Source organism: Meleagris gallopavo, chromosome 5 (genome assembly GCF_000146605.3).
Source record: "Meleagris gallopavo isolate NT-WF06-2002-E0010 breed Aviagen turkey brand Nicholas breeding stock chromosome 5, Turkey_5.1, whole genome shotgun sequence".
NCBI classification, from domain to species: Eukaryota; Metazoa; Chordata; class Aves; order Galliformes; family Phasianidae; genus Meleagris; species Meleagris gallopavo.
Genome location: NC_015015.2, coordinates 4,250,620 through 4,270,838, shown reverse-complemented (window position 1 = coordinate 4,270,838; position 20,219 = coordinate 4,250,620). Strand labels below are relative to the sequence as shown.

Genomic DNA, 20,219 nt, shown 5'->3' with positions numbered 1-20,219 from the left:
TTTTTTGGTGTGAGTTCTATAGGTGCCCAGGATTAGGTTTCTGATTGAAGTGCTTTGGTCTGTGGGGGCTGGCATCTCTGTGTTGTTTGATACTACAACAGGGCTTGGTGGGAAATTGATTACGAAGGTAAAGCTAGATATCTGCAGTGATATTGAGATACAGGGGAAAAACACCCAACTCTTCCAACCTTCCTAGTATTCACTTTGTCAGTTGGATATAATCCAGGCTGCGTGTAGCAATTGTAGTCATTAAAGTGCAGAACCACTGTGCAGATACTGTCTGGTCAACATCCATTCTATCCCATGCAATTCAGTGCTGTTAGTTAGTTGTACCATCTCTCTGAAGGGCAGGGTATACCCCACAGTGAGAGACCAGGGTTGCCTGTCATTTCTGACCTGCAGAGAATGCAGTGGGTAAATATTTTTTGGATTCCACTTGGGGTTTTCAGTTACAGTTTTTATATTTGTCTGCTTTTGTGGCTGGAAACTTTTGCCAGCTGTCAACTTAAGAGCAAGTGGCAATCTGCCTTCTCCAGCAAATGTGGCTTCCGTGTTTATTTTCAGTTTCACATTCATTACAATACTGTAGGTTAAAAATCTTGGCGTAAGGTCCCTGCTCCTTTAATGAGACATACAGTGATCATCTTTCGTGGTTAGAGCATTAAATAATGTGCTTCATTCACATACAAATAGTCCAGAACTTGGTAATGCTCCATCAATGTAGGATCTTAGTAACTTAGGAGACATCATGTTGTTACTGCTTCCACAATATAAGCAAAGGGACTTTTTGTGTGACATGAAGACTGAATGCAATAAAGGGTGGCGGGAAATTAACATAAACAATCATTACAATGCATATTCTTTTGTGTCTCCTTTTTTTTGTTGTTGTTGTTGTTGTTGCTGCTCGTGAACAGATTGAAAACATAGATGCATGCCTGAGTTTCCTGGCTGCTAAGGGGATTAACATACAGGGGCTGTCAGCGGAAGGTGAGTCAATCCCTAGTTTAAAATTTCATTTTAAATAACGAAATTGTTGCTTGTGACTGTAGTCACGTGCCATGGAATGGAGGATTAAATATGGATAATGTAAAGTTTTTAACTCCTTTTTCTTCCCCCCATCTCAGTATGAAAGGTAAGTGAAATACACATCTCCACTGACTTGTAAAAATAATTATTCTAATTCAGGAATGTCTTCATGTATGTCTATTAAAAAGCGGAGAGTTTTTCATCTAAGTTCTATAATTGGTGCACTGATTAGAGCATAGAATTCATGTAAATTTAAAACTGATGGGGATTATCTGTTCAGAGAGAAGTTATTTAATCATTCTTCAACTATTTAGTTACCTTTGATTGAGATATTTAGAAGTCTGTTTCCAAACCAACAACAAAAAAAAAAAGACAACCCACAACAAATGTTTTGAACCCGAAGAAAAAAGGTACTGACCTCGAATTAATCGCTTTTGCTTATAAAGAGCACCAGAATTTTCCAAAACCAGAAAATGGCTGTGCGTGTGTATGATATTCTTCCCTAGCAGTACATGATGTACATCAGGATGTATGGTGCCTGGTGGCTCAGAAGCTGTTTAACTGCTGTCTCGTTAAAACATCAGACACATTTCCCTAATTCTCATCACCAGCGTTCACCTCTGTGTTTAAGTATGCTGCATAAGTAGGTGGGTTTGGTAGTTCAGCCAGCTTTAGGTGTATGTATGACACCTCCTTATTGGTGCATCTCCAGCACCCCTCCACCTTGTGTTTTGTTGCTGAGCATGATGTTACCAAAGGACCTTTGGTCAACTGGGGTCAGCTGTGTCCCCTCCCAGCTTTTTCTTAACCTCCAGCTTCTTTGAGGCTGGGAAAAGAGACGCTGTGCAGGTGCTGCTCAACAACAGCAGAAGGGCTGGTTTGGTTACCAGTCCATAGCACAGCACAGGGAGCTGATAGGAAGAAAATGAATCACATCTCATCTGGTCCCAGGTCAGTAGGCAAGCTAATGTATCTTTTTAGAATAGTTTATGTAAATGGAAAAATAGGCAACAATTCATATTCAGAGGTCAGAAAGAATTTCTGTGCCCAAACCCTTGGGCATATCTTCAATTTTTCAGAAGTCTTCTGCCTGTAAACTTTGTGTATGCTTATACAATCGCAACTATAACACAGCTTTCCTCCTGTAAAAAATGAATGAAAAAAGGAAGGATGAATAATAGGTAGTCTTATAAGTCATGTACAGAGTTTTGAAAAGAGCAGAGGTTCTTCTCAGTGGGAAGAGAGAATCCTCCCTCGTTTGTCTTTGGCTCTTCTGTTGCCAGTGCCCATGAGCGTTCGTGGATGTGGGGTTAAGGACTAGAAACAAGGTGAGCATTTTGCATTTGCTGAATGCTGAGGGAAGGAATTCCCCTTGTGGAGTAAAGTTTATTGATTCCTAAATAATCACAAAATTACAGAATGTCAGGGATTGGAAGGGACCTCAGATGATCGTCTAGTCCAATTCCCCTGCCGGAGCAGGAACACCTAGGTTAGGTCACTTTTTTGCCCCCCTGAAAATATAAATGTATGGTAGTTGGTGATGGAATTTATTTAATATTAGTCCTGCTTGTATCAAAACATTTTAATAGTGATTTTTGTGCTGACAAATAGCTGCTTCCACATTTGTTTCACAAAATGGACTTTCAAGCAGCTGAAAATACTGTTCATACTTCATTTAGATTTAATTTTATTCTGATTAGTTTAGTGCTATTTTCTCTTGAATACGTTTTCTTTCTTAATGTGAGCCTTCTTTATTAATCTGAGCTATATGCTTTCTGACTGTGATTCTAAGACTTATCCGAAGGCTTCCCTTATTGACAGTCAGTGCTTTGTATAAAATGTACAACCAGATTACCGTTGTGGATGAACTTCATGGTGAAACCATCACGTACAGAAGTTTTACATATATGCATTATACTTGTAAAATGTATTAAAAATGCAAGAAAATGATTTTATTTTTTTAACCAGTTATTAAAACTATAATTAAAATTACATTTTGGCAATTTGGAAAATAGCTTAAAGAATTCCCTGCTGTCCTCTAAATGACAACCCTACCTTGGTCTGTGAGATCCAGCCACTTTAACGTGTGTATTTTAAATATCATTTCACAAAATTTATGATGGTTTGTAAGCATAGAAGGCAAAGTAGCAGCTATTTGGTACATGTCACTCTAAGCTGATGTCATCACATCAAGAAGAGCTGGCTGATTAGAATACCCACAACAAATCTTTTCCTCCCAAGAGAAGCTGTGGCATGGTCAGCCCAAGCACTGCCTGCATTCTGTGCTGAGATAGTTCCGTTCCAGTCTGAATTCTCAAGTCAAGAAAAGAGGTGTGAGCTAAAACTTCTCAGGAAATGATTAAACAAAATGCAGCTTTGAGTCCATAGTAAAAGACAGTTTTAATCTTGATGTGGTGTAAGTAGGGTAAAAATGTTACATATTTCACATTATCTAGAAGATGAGTTGATGAGAAAACTGTCAGCATGCTAAGCTGGTAGTGTAGTGTTCACACTGGGGAACAGACAACGTGTTTAATGTTCATTGCTGCCCTGCCAAATCACAAGTCAGACTCAGCAGGATGTCAGTTATCCCGTGGCTTCTGCTGAATTTTCTCTCTTTCTTTTATACTCTCACATTTTCCTCTTTCTAGGAATTAACATACTAAATTGTACGGAAGCTGGGAAGAGGCCAGTGATGTTTGCTGCCAGCATAAGAATGAGAACACTTACTGGCTCTACCACTATGCTGAAGGAAAAGAATGATGTCTGAAGAGAGGAGAGAGAGAAGGATCACTTTTTATAAAATGAAATTAAAAGACTGGAATTTAGCAAGAAAATTCTCAGCTGTGCTGAGGAAGAAGAGGGAAATGGAGCTAGGGAACACAGAATCACTTAAAATTAAGCTTGCTGTAACCAAGCGAGCTTGTATTTCTGCACAAGTTGCCTGCTACTGCTAGGTCAGCTGTAAATGCTGGTGCTTACCCCACCAGCATATCCTCATCCAGGAAAGAGTAAAAAATTGTGATTGCTTCCAAACGGAAATAAACATTGACACCTCTCCTGAGTTGCTTAAGAATATGCATTTTTCAACAGTGTTAGTATGGAGGGAAGTTGACTCCTATGTGTTGAAACAGACTTCATGTGTAATACCCTTCAGGCATAGTGTCACAGGCATAGTGTGTTTATGGATCTAGGCAGTGAAGGTGCAATCTCTGATGATGACCTCAGTATGCTAGCAGTAGACCCTCTGCCCCAGCAGCATGGATCCAGAAAGGCATTCCCTTTGCAAAGATTTTACATTCTAAAATCTTTATTCCTAGTTGCTAAAATGAAATAAGGAACTGAAACGAATAAAACGGAGATGCTGCAGGGGCCTTTTCTCCCCTTGCTGCTGCTTTCTTTTTTTTTTTTTTGTTGTTGATCCTGCACAGAACCTGTGATTCTGTACGCTGCTGGGTTCAAGGCACCTGGAACTGCTGCTGCCCAGCTAAGCTTGCCATCCTTCATACACAGTTTCCTCACTGGCAAGATTTTGAAGATTATGAAGAATATAAACGTGCAGTAAAAACTCGAATTCACAGCTAGAGGCTGCACCTCCTCTGGGTAACAGATTAGCTGGATAACCATCAGCTGAACAGATCGTGAGACCATAAAGCAATGAAAAAAACCAGCTTGCTAGACTTTGGAACTACCTCTATTGAACTTAGGCTTTTGCCTCTGAAATTAACATGCTTCTGTAGGTAAATGGATTTCAGTGTATACACTTTGCAGTATTGCTATAAATCCATTTTAGTTCGTTTCTGGTATCATAGACTCACCAAGGTTGGAAAAGACCTACAAGAGCCTCTAGTCTGACCATCTGCCTACCACCAGTATCTCCCCTCTAAACCCTTAGCACCACATCTAAATGCTTCTTGAACACTTCCAGGGACAGTGACTCAGTCCCTGGGGAAGCCTGTTCCAGATGGGATTTTTGTTTCCACAGCACAAATACCCTACAGTGCTATTTGACACATACCTGAGAGGGCACTTATATCTTGTCAGATGCCGTACTAAGCCTGTGTATTGCTAAGATTCCTTTGGGTTGACAAGTTACGTATTTTTTTTAGCATCTCTGGCTTGTGTTCTGTGCAGATTTTGTGTGGGATGTTGTGGAAATAGAGGAGACCATTGTCTCTCACCTGTGAATGAAGACAGGTTGGTGGAACTGCATGCAGAATTCCTCAGTGGCCTACCATCAGTGGCTTGTGCAAAATGCTTATGTTCACTATCTCTAGGCATAAAAATATATACGTAAGACAGCATGGAAATTTCCAGAGGGTGGATTTGTATGGATTCTCTTCAAAATGGGAGGCAGGAAGCAGATCTGGACCGCAGGACACAGTGGGGCTGAAGTTCTCCTTTAGTGCAAAGGGCAGGGGCAGGCTGCCAGGTGAATTCCCTCAGTCTGTCACTGAGATAAGAGAGCTGCCTTTAGAAGTCTGGTTTGAAATATGTTACTTAAAAGCTGGAGGGAGAGAGGCTGCTACTTTTGAAACTCATTAAACATGGCTTTCTTGTGATCATTGTTTTTTGTCACATCGAACATGCCAGAAGCAGGTTTCTCTTCCTATGCACGGCCACAGAAAGGCATGAGTTTTAGGTGAAATTGTTGTTTTACTCACCTCTCACTTCACAGTGAAATCAGGATCCTGTTTCCAATTGCATGGAGTTTTGCTAAGTCTACACATGTGGGCTCGTTGGAGTTCCTTTTATCTCCTGGCCAGCGTTTGTGCAGTTAAGCTTCCCAGTGCTGCTGGTCTGTTTAGTTATGCTCTGGCCCCATGATGAAGTGATACTTTCCTGACAGTTCCATCAGTAAACTGAGTTCTTTACTGAAGATAAGATGCTTTTCACTGTGCTTTGCTGTCTTTTGTGTCTATTTTGCTTTACTGTCTCCTTCCATGCCATGTCCTCCCTAGACAAACAGAAGCAGATTATGCAAGCCGAGTGCCTCATCTCAGTGCCAATGGGAGGAGTCAGGCTTGGGGTTAGGACACTGCACAGGGGTTAGAGTTAGACTGTGAGCAGGGCGAGCAAGGGATCCCGTTACCCGGGAAGTGAATAATTTGCTCAAGAAAACTAAAGAAGACAAGGAATGGCTTCTCACGGGCCCTGGGACTGATATTCATGTAAAGAAGAGAATGGGGTAGTGATGGCAGAACGCTGGTGGAGGTACTGGGCTGTGGGGAGGAGAAATCAATTCAGAGAGAAGGGAAGGGAAATACCCTGGGTCTGGGTAATGGCCAGGACCACATGGAAAAGGGTGAAGAGTGACTAGAGATTAATATGGGCCAGAACAAAATGAAGGAAGCAAACGAATGAGATTAGCTGCTGGGAAGGAAAATCAGATTGAGATTTAAGAAGGCGAGGAAGCCAAAGCTGGAAGCTAAGACAGAAAGTGGAGCAAACTCTTAAGACGTGAGCTAGATATTTGCTGGGTAAGGCGTCAGGGTTGAAAACAGAAGCTTGTTATGCAGAAAAGATGTGAAGAAAAGTGGCTGGGAGAGGGAATGAAGGATAGAGCAGGGCCCAGTACAAGTTGAAGCGAGCCTTCATTCAGAACTGGGAACAGAAATCTAAATGCTAAGTCCCGCCTTTATGCTTGGCCCCAGGCTTGCACGTCCTTCTCATCCATCTTGCACTGCTCCATATAGTAGTGCTAACTCAGATGGTCTGTGCAGTGAAGGCAAAAGTCCAACTGATTTCAGCAGTGATTTTTATTTACTTACACAATTCACGGTAACAGTATTTTCTAACATGTAAGTTGGATCAGATCTTTATGGAAACAATTAGGCTGGTATTCCAGAAACGATACAATGCAGCATGGTAATTGATTGGCTTCAGTTCCTTGTGCAAATTTAAGACTATGAAATAATTTACGGTGTGACGTTAATACATTTGTTGTGGTGTTTTTTGATTGGTTGGTTAGTTTGTATTAGTTACTTTAAAGGGATTATTTAAAGGAATTAACTTTTTAAGCACAGTGGTGTTAACATGCAGAAAGCAGCAGAAATGGCCAGCATCCGTTGCTGTCACTGCAGGGGAGAAATCACTTATTTATATGAAGGTTTGGCTCACTGGTAGTCAGCAGCAGTGCTGATGAGGTTTGCAGAAGTCTGTCATATCCTAGAGGAGTGGAGTCCTGACAGCATTATGAAGGGCACAGTGGCCAACCCACTGCTCTGTCAGAAAGAAACAACTGCTGGTGGCTGATGAGTGACTTTTATATATTGCCTTACAGAAATCCGGAATGGGAATCTAAAGGCCATCTTGGGCCTTTTCTTCAGTTTGTCTCGGTACAAGCAACAGCAGCAGCAGCCACAGAAACAGCCACCACAGCACCATCTGTCCCAGCCAACTCCCTCTGTGTCCCTGCAAGCAGGGCTTCCATCTCAGGGCCAGGCTGGGCCGCAGCAGCAGCAACAAGTGCCAGCTTCACTCCAAACTCAGTGCCAACAGCCCCAGCAAGCTGTACAGCATCCGTTCAAAGCACAACCAGAAATGCAGTCAAGGTGGGGAAATTTCTTTTTAAGTTGGTCTTTTCATTGTTTGCTTGTTTTTCTTCTCAAAGGCCTTCAAAAGCCAAAGAAACTACTTTCTTTAGTTCTCCAGAATGAGGTGTGTGTTGGAAGGGGAATGCTGGGTAGCAGTTGACTTCACACCTCTGGAAATCAAAACACATGCTTAAATATGTTCTCTGTGTCAGAAATGCTCAGTTCAATGAGTGTAGAATACCAGCAAGACCACAGTGTTTTCTAAGGGCATTCTTCTAATTATTCATTTCTATTTCTTTCCACTCTCAAAGCATGTTATGTTATTGCTGTTACAGAGCATACTTGGGACGTGTGAAGGCCAACTTAGAGTTCTCCATTTACAAGACTATTATTCCTCATTAAGAAATGATATTAGGCTCAAACCATGGTAAAAGAAACAGAACTCATCACAGCTAGTGACAGTCAAAATCAAATCTAGGTTTAATGATCAAAAATAGGTCGCTGGCTTGCATTAAAAAAATGTCACTGTTGGTGTTCTCTGGCTCTCCTAGATCAGAATAGAGGGAGTCTTTGTGCCTTAAATGTTTTCAGTCCTAACTGAGCTCTTTGCAGGTTAAAATAAAAGCCACTTATAAAGGCAGTAGCACTGTGATTACAATTGCAGCCGTCTGCTTATCTGACCCGTTAACAGAGTGAGCATTTTAGTGGGATTTAGTGGGCATGATGAAAGGCTGAAGTCGTGTTTGCACAGTTACTGGTGAAAGCTTATTTGTTTCAAACCATCACAAATTAAGTTAAGGCTGTTTTGTGTTAAAATAACTCACTAAGATGAACACTATAGCTTACATGCTGCTTTGAAAGGGAAACAGACAGATCAAGTGAAGCCTTCCAAGAGAGATGCTACTCAGAGCTTATTTGGGTTTTCCTTGAGTTTTTCCTATGTTTTTCCTAATGAACCATGCTCATTTTAAGTGGAAACAATTATTTGTGTAATTGAAAAGCATAATGTTTTGTATAAGCTTGTAGAAGGAAATAACCATTATCAAGCGAGGATACATTTGAATGTATTTTTGTTACTTTTATGACAAAAAACATAACAAGAAGCATGGGATCATATAGAATAAAATACTGAGAAGCTGAAGAGTAAAAAAATGTGAATTCGCATGCAAGATTGCGTCTGTATACATCTTATATCATACTCTATAAAAATCAATTGATTTCAGATTTTAAACAATTTTGACCTGAAATTATACTTAGGCAAAGAGCATAAACTCCCTCTTCTCTGCAACTGGTAACTAAGTGCAGTGGCTTTAAAAAGAAAGTTGTTGCTCACTGATATCTTCCACTTTTTCTTTCCTGTCGTACAGTGCATCTCCCAGGGACTCATCTCAAAGCAAAATCATCCGATTCACTCTTGGTCAGAAAAAGTCTTCTAGGTTAGCGTTTCTTCATCTTCTGCAAAGCATGAATAATCCTTTTGCAGTATTCCTGGATGCATGCTTAGAGTTCATGCTGAAAATGTTTGCCTCCTCGTTCGTAACTAGGCATTTTACCAGCAGCTGAAACATGGAAGTGTTGGGCAAATTTTAACTTCTTTCTGTTTTTCAAAGTGTGGAATGCATTTAGGCCTGCAAGAAAATTATTGTGTTTTCTTACCCTTATAAGCTTTTGTTTCTGAGAACAAAACATGGTTCTGGGAGTTCTCTCCCTGCTGCACCCATCTGTATGAGCTGCATGTAGCTCTGCATTACTGAAATAGCTAGAGTCAGGCTACTGCTGCCCTGACACATCAGTACAGCATCCCTGCCTGTAGTAATGGGGTTATAGCCAGATGGTCTCTGAGGTCCCTTCCCACCCAAACCATTCTATCATTCTGTGCTTCTTTCTGGGTTGCAGTTATGGCCTGGGCTCAGTACCTTTTTCTAGTAGCAAGAAGCTGGAAGCATCACCCTGCACCTAGATTTTGCTTTAGATTTCACAGATGTTGCTGCGAAATGTCTTGGCCAAACACCAAAAATATGTGCTAAAAGCACTCCGTTTCTACAGAGAAAAATGTGAGAGAAATATCTTCCTCAAGAGTTGTTGTTAACTCTCATGTTTTTCATTCTCCGTGTGTTTTTAATGGCAATGACATTATTGTCTAACCAACTTGCCACATGCTGAGTGCTCACACAGTTCAGGCATCTTTAATTCCTTTAAAATATGACAGATTCGCAAAACCTGTGTGGGTGCCTGGCACAGGCCCTGCCAGCCTGCAGGCCTTGCTGCCCCACTCGCCCCTGCCCGTAGCATTTTGTCCTTCTGAAAAGCCAAAGCTGAGATATCTTGTGTGTTTGTAACTCATTTCCTGCTCAGCAAAACAAACTCTTAATGAATTGCCTTCCAAGCATTCAGGAAGAGCCTGGCAGCCATGATGAGGTTGCTCCTTCCCTTCCCCACCGCTGCTCCTTCCATGTGGTCTGTGTGCAGAATGGAGCATCCCTGGGGTGTTCTCCTTGGTACCATGCTGCAACTTGTACAGCCGAGGACAACTTCCTAGCACACCCCAGTGTTGGAAAAGGCTGCTCTTCCTGACTAAATGGAGGGTTTGTCCTAAAGTCTTCAGCCAAATAAACCTCAGAACCATGATACGCTGTGCCAGGTCTGTGGTGCTTTGAGTTTGTAAAAGATTTTTTTTGCTTTGAATTGGAATGATGCCCTTATGTTTTACCCCATTTTGAGCTTTGAAAGCATGTGCATGCAGCTGCTGACATTTCTGTACTTTCCTTCGTGTTTCTTTTCTTATTTCCTATTTCTTCACTGGACTCTAAGAAGCCAGTTAATTTTGGAAGCTCTGCCAGTCTCCTTTCTGGCTTCTTCCCCCCAAACCCCCTACCCCCATAGGCACAGCAGGGATTTGATCTGCTGCATCTCCTCCCTCTGACAACTGGGACTTCTTCATTGCAGCCTACTATCAGCACACGTTAAGTTAAAATGACTTTTGTATTTCATACAGATCAGTTTTAGGGAGATTCTACCTTACAGAAAATAAAAAGAGAGCACAAAGAAGACCCTTTCACTGCTTCTTTATATGCCATGAACTGGTCCTATCTTTTAGTCTATAATGTGATGGTGTTGCTTTTTAAAATGAGTTGTTCTCTTAATTCTCTTAAGAATGGATATTGAGAAACCAGCAAGCCTTTCAATTTTCAGTGTTGCATCTTCTTGGAACATAGAAGTACGTTCTTGTGAGCACGCAAAACACAGTGCAGACCCACAAGCTGTGTATATTAACATTCACTTTGAAGAACTCAAGCATACAGGTTGTTTTGAGATGCAATGCCTGTGGCTTTCCCAATTGTCAGACTTTTAGAAAATTCTACCCCTTCCCTTTTTGCCTGAAAAATGTGAAACAAGTATCCTTTTCTGTCTGCTAATTCCAGAATCCTAACTACCTTTTTTCTAGGTAAACATCTAAATCTTTTTGGTATGGGCTACATTAAGGAAACGCTGGAAAATCCATCCCTGAAACAGCTTGCTGCCATCCTCTATCCATTTAAAGCAGAAACTTATACCTGCTCACTGATGTGGTTGCCCTAAGAGTGGGGACTTACATTTTGTGTGATTTAATGGGCGCAAATGAGAGCCAGTTAATATTTTGCTGGGCTGGCCACTGAGCACAGATATAATGTATTTCCCCACGTTACATCCAAAATAAGCGTATCTCTGCTCAACAATCTGGTTTAAGAGCAGTAATGTCTCATTTAGTGTTAACCTTACACTGGTATTATTACTGCACTGAATTTTTTTGATTCACAAGATTTATGGCAAGTGACCATTAATGGAGCAAGCAAAAGATATATAGAGAGGGTCTGATTGTATCACCTTACTGAGGGGAGGCAGCTTAGTGTATTCTCTGTTGAGTCCATTAGAAACAACTCTTCCATTTGCCAAATCTGCTATTAGTCAGCTTAGACAGGAATTTCAAACTGCATCCTGAAGTTTTTTTGAGCTGAAACCTCACATGGAAAACTGTTAAACTATCTGATTAACAATCTTGTTTTTTTCTTTTTTTTTCCTTTTTTTAATATAAGGCAATTCAGATTGTAGCTTGTTTGTGATTTATTTTTCATCTCAGATGATTTTTCCATTTTTTCTCTCATAAGGACAAAGACCTTAAAAATATATGTTTGTGATGTTGATCCTTTTCGTCTTAGGCATGATATTCCATAGTTTCTTTCTCGAGGTGCTTTTTCATATATCTAATCTTACTGTAATTCTTTTGTCAGGCTCCCAGGCCCAACCACAAGGGTGTCCACTGCAGGCAGTGAGACAAAAACTCGTGGTTCTATCAGTACCAACAATCGCCGCAGCCAGAGCTTTAACAATTATGACAAGTCCAAGCCTGGAGTTCTTCTTCCAGCACCCACAAGTTGCAATGAAAAAGGTAAGTGCTTGTAATTTTTGCATCCTTAGTTTTCTGAATGGTGGTTTTATTCAGGGGAAGTTGGATTCACTATGAAACTTGAGATGTGAGATTATCTCGCAGTGTTAAGTGGCTCTTTGCAAACACTGCTCCTTGCAGTGCTTTTCCTTGATGTTTACTCTTCTCACCCACTTTTAAATTGAATGATTCATTCTCCAAGTCAGTTTTTAGTTTCTTTGTGATTGAGGCTAGTAAATTTTTATTGTGATTACACTGGGTACAGGATATCATACTCACGGTAGACAGTACGTAAGAACACACATGCCAGTTATGTTATGGATGACTGATCATTTCTCGTATACAAACTTATCTGTAATAAGAATGATTAGAAGTTGGGTAAAAACAGGTAAAATACTACCAGCCATGAAATCTTAGTGTGCAAATTTGACTTCTCCCCAGAATACATTTAGTTAAAGCATGCTTTGAAAGGGGAACTCATTCTTGCATTAGAGCTGGCTTCTGTTACTACCTGGTGAAAATCTTGCTTGGATTTCAATCTCAATCTAATTTAAGTTAATGGGAATCATTTTAGTAATTTCATATATTCTTGATCAGCCTCTTTGGAACTATAATAAGGAACAGAGCACTGACGGTATTTCAAAAACAGAAATGAGGTTTAAGAAAAATTGTTGACTCCAGTACAGACAATTAGATCACTTTTAAGCTTTCACCATCCATTGTATTTTTCTAGGTAACTTGTCATACAGAGAGATTCTTCTGCCAGGTCTTTAGTTTATGAAATTCACTACTCCTGAAATCAAAAAAGCAGGAATATTTGCCTGGACATTCTTTATATTGCCATTCAAATTTAGTTCTCCTCCGCTGTGAGATGTAGAAAAAAGCAGTTAATTGGTTTTATTTACTGTGATAAGTAAATAACAGTAGCTTTGCTCTTTGGCAACATTACATTTGACAGTTCGTAGAAATTCAGATTGTAAAGTTGTTCAAAACAATGTGAACAGGCTTTCTCTTGGATTCTGTAGATCCTCACACTATGTCTAATCTTTTTCTCTTGCTTAACATACTGGCCCTATCATTGTCCTAACTACCCCTCTCACAAGAAAATGCTATGATAGCTGAGAGCAGTGCCACTTACCTCATTTTTATCCCCAATAACTCTTCCTTCATACAAGTGACTCCACAAGCCCCATTGCTTTACAGTATTTACAACTTTGAAATGTCTTTTTGTTGCTGTTGTGCCTTCTTTTAAGATTTACTGCTCTGTCTGTCTGATTTCAGTTAAACGTAGTAATCTCTCAGTCTTGAAACCAGATTATAAGTTGTGTGTCCTTGCAGAATGCTGTGGTATCATTTGTACTAAGGGACATGGTTTAGTGGGGAAATAGTGGTGCTAGGTGGATAGTTGAAAACGTATGGAAATGTCAGTTATAAGCAGGGATTTAATTTTGTGTGTAAGTCTATAACAGTACCTCTGAGCCTCTGTTGCTCTGAACTGCACAGCCTGATGTGACAGTCAAAGACCAGGAAAAGTCACCATGTGGTGGGGTCTAAATAGCAGAGGAGGGTTGGGGCGCCTGAAAACTTGCTCTGTTTTAGGGATTATCCTTTCAGCAGGAAGACACTTGGTTCTTGAATGCTGTAAAAGGGGTAATCCTTCCTTACTAGAAGTGAGGTTGTGACTTGATGTCCTGAAGGTATGCACAATGAATAGCTTCAGGAAGAACTGGCAGTGGTGAAACAGGCTTTCTCATTTTTTGCCAGGCACAGACAAGGGAGAGTAGAAAATTAATCCAAAAATAAGACATTTTGATGAGTAGCTTTACAGGAATGGAAAATGACCACTGAAGATTTCTTCAATATTTTTATATGGTAAATAGCTCCATTTGTTTTGCTTTCCTCCACTGTTGTCAGGGGTGCTTAAAATACACAATTTAAATTTAATTTCAAGAATCATGCAGCATATTTGAAGGCAGGAACATGATATATCTTCATAAATGTTGCGAAGAAGCTGTGTTTCCATTGGAAATGCAAATACCAAGTACCGTGCTGTATGGCACTATGTCATTTTTTCAATGGCATTTACTGACTTTGTGTCCATTCAGTAAGTAAATGATCTGACAGCATTCATTACCTTGAGTTTGTAGCTCTGAGCTCTGTAATGCAGAATTTTCCAGCAGAGTGGTGGTGGATATGACTGGTGAAAACAGAGCAAATTGTTGTAGTCTGCTAGAGTCAAATCATTGGCTTAGTCTGGCAGCTAATTCAGTACCCTAAACGAAGTCATTGCACTTACACGGATGGATCAATATTGTATTCCAGTTGTGTCTTCTTGCAGTGACTTGGCAGAATGCCCTTGAGACTCAAATCTCCTTGTTATACACGCATCACTTCTAGTAACGGTAATGCCTGTGGTCTTCATGCTTGTTTCTTTGGAGGAAATTGTATTTTTCTTCTCTAGAACCTCATGTCCTGTGTCTAAATGCATTTAGATTTTGGAGTATTATCTTAAGTAGCAATTACAATCCGAATCTCATTCTTGTAATGGTGTCACTGAAGTCTTGAGCATCATGGAATGATAGAATCATTTGGGTTGGAAGGGACCCTTAAAGGCCATCTAGCTCCTTTCCCCTGCAATGAACAGAGACACCCATGTCTCCATCAGGTGCTCAGAGCCTCGTCCAGCCTGACCTTGGGTGCCTGCAGGGCCAGGGCATCCACCACCTGCCTGGGCAACCTGTGCCAGTGCTTCACTGTTTCCAGAAGGAAGAATCTTGGAGTACATGCACACCCCTGAACCAGCACTGAATTAATTGTCCATCTAGCACCAGCAGCATTGCTTTTCCAGCAGAGGAGAGTGCACTACAAATCCTACTCAAGAGATCCTCCAAGGACATTTTCAATCACTCTGATCAGACTTTGTATGGGAAGAAAATTACTTTCACGGCAATAACCAAAAACAGGCTAATGAAGTAGCACCATCCTACTTGGTGAATCCAGAGTTACTGTTTTGGAAGGTACTGAGTACCTTCCTTACCTGTAAACAGCAATGATTTAACTGTGACATAAGCATAACTGAATTACATTTGGCATTCAGTTAAAAGAGCAAGCTGGCAAGTTACAGCTGTGCTCAAGAGATAACTTGAACTCTCTTGACTTTCTCTCAGTTTGCTAAGATTACTAAATAAGGGAAGCCAAGTACTGGGTTCAGTCTTGACTTTCTTCAGTTTCAGAGAAAAATCTTCGTACTGGTGTTCTGCCTTGTTCCCCTCTCTCTCACGTGCAGATTTGTCAGCTTGTCTGTCAACTGCTTTTAGGCAGGTAGTTCTGCCAACACTCACCCTCATTGTAATCCATCTCTTCAGAAAGATAAAATTGTTACTGAAGAAGCATGCAAAGTAATCTGCTTCTGTGAGTGTTGCAAATGCCTGAAAGAAAAAAAATGTGGGTTTTTTGGAGGGGGGCGGGGAGGAGGTAAGTATGGGTTTGTTTGATTTTTTCCAAGGTTGATGGCCTGCGTATGTTGCATTAAATACTCAGAACTTTGGTTCTGAGTCATAAATCCATAAAGCCAGTAATAAATTGTGGTCTTGAGGAGAAGGGAGAAAAAGAAAAATAAGAAAGAGGGCCTTATGCAAGTTGAACTTTACTTAAAAATATAATCATGACACAAAGTTGGTTTGCATCCATGAGAAACAAAACCAGTTGGCCTGACAAATGTTTGGCTTATTTTACGTTAATTGTAACGTTGCCAGACAAGTTTATTGTCAAACTGCTGAGACAATTCAAGCTTTCTGACCCATATCCTGAATTTTGCCTAAGGAAATAAGACTCATATCACCATGTTGTGTGTCAGTCAGCTCTCTTCTGGTAAATCTGATCCCTTTACTCAGTAGTAGCTCTGTGTTTTTGGAGGAGGAAATAGGAGGAAAAGAAATTTGCCTGGTTTGGCAGGCTGCTTTGGCATGAGCCATCACTTCCTGATAGAAGGTTGCCTTTGCTGTTTACATTTGAATCAGCTCTTACCGATTACTGTAGGATGTAATTTGCAGCTTTCATTCATCTGTGGCCTTTTCTTCCAAGTGTGAACTGTCTTATTAGTTCAATCTTCTGCATCTCATGGCAGCAAAAGTGCATTAATTGGAACAGAATACAGCAGAAATGAAAAGGACAGTGAAAGGAGCATGGAGGAATAGCTAGCTACTGGAAAACAAATAACCTAGATGTTTTGTTATTTTCAAATTCCATTAGTCAACTAATGATGAGACTTTCTCGGGGAAAGGATTTATGTAACATTTAAAACTTTTAGATCATTCTATAAAGATAAATTTTTGGATGTATGTTGAGGTAACGTGTGTAAACTTAGCAAATGAATAGAGATAAAAGACAGATGTTCTATCATAAAGACAAGAAATGTTGCAGGGCTTTGCTCATGCTGCGCATGAGGAATTGAATTGATTTTGCCAGATGACATTTGCAAACGCTGAAGGAAATCAGGGTGTGAAGTGCTGGAATAAAGCTGCATGTTGCTCCCTGCGTGCTTCTGAAGTCATCTGTCCTCAGCTTTGAGCACAGTGGAGGAAGCAGCTGGTGTACTGGGGCTGCTTCACAGAATCACAGAATGGCCAGGGTTGGAAGGGACCTCAAGGATCATGAATTTCCAACCCCTCTGCCACATGCAGGGCCACCAGCCTCCACATTTAATTCTAGACCAGGCTGCCCAGGGCCCATCCAACCTGGCCTTGAACACCTCTAGAACACGCTTTCCGGGAAGAGGGTGGAAACAGAAGGATTGGTGAGAACCGTGGGCCTGTCCTTCATCCAGGAGTGCACAGGCCAGTGTGGCTATTGCATGTTTATCAAAAGCACTTTTTTCGCTTCTTTCTTTTCAGAAGAGAGCAGCAGCCATGGGAAATTCTGTATGTAGCAGACTTTTTGAAATATTGCAGTTCAGCCAAACCTTTGTTGGGAGTTATCTCTACAAACTCAGCTGAGCTTTGTCTTACAAGCAACAATTAATCCAGATGAGAATTTTGTGACATGACTAGATGTAACTGCCATGGCTTGTCCATGCAGTAGAACTGTAAAATCTAGTCTTTTTCTTGAGCTGCAGTACTATTTGACAGCTACTGACAGTGGGTGCTTAGATTTTATGCATGTTAAATGAGAGGGAGGCAGTGTGATTTTATTTTATTTTGTTTTGAAAGCTGTTGAAATCTTGCAGCGTTAAATCAGTCTTTCTGAACCTTTAGCTGTTCATTTCTGGAAATGTGCCATATCTGGAAAGATCAAGTAAGGCATTCTAAAATGAAAGCAAAAAATCGGTGGATGCTTACAGTACACTAAAACTCTTAGAATACAGATTTGCTGAAAGACATAACTTTCAGTGATTTATGAAATAGTTTCCTGTAACTCACGTGGAAGGTGTGGGCTTGTTTTCTTTTCCAAAGACATATTACAGACCTTGGAGTCAAGATAGGCTGATTGTTGCTGTCCAGGATTCTTTGCTAAGAAGGATGACGTAGACACCCATTTCACTTGTATGGACACCTTTTTGGAGGTTAGGATATGATAGCTCTTGCTTTTTGGAGTTAGCTACAAGGTTTGTATGGAAATTTTCTTTTATGCTCCTGGGAATTTCAGTGTCCATATTCCTCACACCATAAAATGGTAGCATGCCATGGTAAATGTTTTTCTTTTCAGTGATTAGCTGTTTATAATTGCAGTAGTCTTCTACATTAAAGCACTGTGTAGAAGACTACTGCAATTGCTGTTAAAAGCTTTTATTCTTACAAAAAGAAAAATACCATTAGATTCTAATTGCATTTTTAGATCACGGGGAAGTAATGAGCCATACAGGCTTGTGGTTTCAGATGTCATCATAATCTCTTCATATCTATTAGGGCCTCTTAATTCACTTCTGTACAGTCTAAAGTTATTTGGCCCATGCATGTGTAAGTATACCATTGGATTACTTTTATTCTTTAATGTCCTTTAACATCACAAAATATAATACAGCATGAAGAGCATCAGCCACCTGCCAAGTCCGTCGCTGAACGCATGTCCAGAATGTTTGTAAGGAATGTAAACTGTCACATGAGCTTGACATTTCTATGTCAGTATGTGAATTTTTTGTTGTTAGTTATCTTGAAGCTCCACATTTCCATATCCTTTTAATTGTCTAAAATGGTTACCAAATTAGAAATGCCCCAAACTTCCATTTGTTTGTGCAGTTTAGAATTAAAAAACCTATTTTTTGTCCATGGCAGGAAGGAGCAGAACTGTGTTTGAGGTGGTATCAAGAATGAAAGTTAAAAATTGAAGCATGCAACTTCAAGAAAGAGCTTGATATGGTGGATTTAATCTGTTAATCTATCTCAGCAAGATTATTAGTTGATGTATTAAACTATTCCAGTGTTTTCAGGTAATTGTTGAGCCAGACTTTAAAAGCCATCTACTGTTGAACAAAATGATGGGTATTCCTGAGAAACTGAGCACGCACACGTATCCACTGTCATTATTGATCTTTAGGCAGTCCATCTGCATTTTGCAGTCTCAAGAGTGTGGTGACATTGTATGGAAATATTCTGTTTACTACTCCCTGGTTTGCATCCAGAGTTGGTAAAGTCCTTAGTTTATGAAGCTATCAGAGATGTCAACTCGATATGTCGTTGAGGTGTGTTTGTGGTGTGATGCAGCAGTGTGTTTGGTAGGCTTACATGCTTTCTTTTGGGTTGATTCTTTTTCTACTTTATTCCTAATAATTGATTTAAAATAATCCTGCAGAGGGCAGTAGAAGGCTGAGGGAAAAATGACATCTTGCATTGGATTAAGTCTTAGGTAAAATATCAGCAGGAAAAAGCACTTACCAAACTTAGACCATTTCTATATGAGATCAGAGGAAATGTTTGTTTTTTATATTTGTGAAGTAGTTGGGTTTGGGGCACTAATAGGAAAAAAGACTATATGCATACAGGTTGGTGCACTGATTGAAGTAAATGTGTGTTTTAATAGCAGTGTTCCTGCAAGCTTACTCCATGCAAGCCTTATGAGAGTGTTGTGAATTCAGATCTCACTGACTCTGCTATAATCTGAGCTCTGCATGTCTGTTTCCAGGTAGGGATAAAGTGTATTTGGAGGGGAGTAAGAGAAGCATGTGGCTCATGTTACATTCCTTTTTTTATTTTTTGTAACCCCTTTTAACTTGGAATGCAGCACATATGTAATCACAGTTGCTGTCTTCACAAGCATGCATGGTGAAGGACCAAGAGGCAAGTGGCACAGGTTCCTTTGGGGGAATTTCCATCTGGCAGGAGGAATAACATTGTTCACTGTGGGAACAATGAATCATCGAAAAGTTGTCCAGGAAAGCAGGGTAGTCTTGCTGAAGGTATTCAGGACTTGCCTTGGATAAACTAATTTGAGGTCTTGATTTAAGCTGAAGGTTGGAAGAAATGGTCTGCATAGCTCTCTTACAATCTGTGCTTATTCCAGTTTAAAAATTTTAGTTTCTTAGAGCATCAAGAATATATGGCACATTGACTAAACAGTGTCAGTGACATATTTAAGGCACTCTGTTGGGGATAAAAGGCAAAGTAAAACTGAAGCGTGCTTCAGGACTGATAACTACACCTGGTAAGAATAATCTTATATTTTGTTCGTGGTCTAAATATCTTTCTTATTTAAATGTTCCATGTTTTCCCTTTTCTTTGCTGATACTCAGTTCTGATCTGTTGATGTGAAAATTCCTCACCTGTGGAAGGTAAGGAATTTCTTTCCCATGTCTTTTTCACTTGTTGCTATCAAAATAGGGCTGACAACCAAGTTAGTAAAATGCTGGCATGGAAACCTCTACTCTGCTGGTGCATGGTTCTTTACATCAAGTGTGTGCACTTCAGATGTGGGCAGTTGGTTTATCAGAGCAGTTCAAGGAGATGTGACGTATTCTGTCGCAGACTGATAGAATGATTTGGGTTGGACAGGACCTTTAAGATCACCCGGTTCCAACCCCCTGCTATGGGCACAGCACACCTCCCACTAGACCAGGTTGCTCCCAGTCCCATCTAGCCTGGTCTTGAGTGCTTCCAGGGATGGGGATCCACAACATCACTGGGCAACCTGTTCCAATGTCTCACCACCCTCACAGTGAAGAATTTCTTCCTTATATCTAGTCTAAATCTGCCCCCTCCCAGTTTAAAGCCCTTTCCCCTTGTCCTGCTGCCATAGCTTTAGTA

The 20,219-nt window shown here is 40.4% G+C and overlaps 1 protein-coding gene across 11 annotated transcripts in view; it reads left to right on the top strand.

Moving 5' to 3' along the window:
• The window catches only part of NAV2 (neuron navigator 2), a 332,145-nt gene that overhangs the window by 204,292 nt on the left and 107,634 nt on the right, over nucleotides 1–20,219 (top strand). For 6 of the 11 annotated variants that reach the window (XM_031553397.1, XM_010710727.3, XM_010710726.3 and 3 more), the window contains exons 4-7: nucleotides 915–987; nucleotides 7,310–7,580; nucleotides 8,930–8,998; nucleotides 11,831–11,988. In XM_031553397.1, the coding sequence (XP_031409257.1) occupies nucleotides 915–987; nucleotides 7,310–7,580; nucleotides 8,930–8,998; nucleotides 11,831–11,988 (571 nt within the window). The remainder of the gene's footprint in view (nucleotides 1–914; nucleotides 988–7,309; nucleotides 7,581–8,929; nucleotides 8,999–11,830; nucleotides 11,989–20,219) is intronic. The other 5 variants (XM_003206105.4, XM_010710730.3, XM_010710731.2 and 2 more) reach the window with 1 other exon arrangement.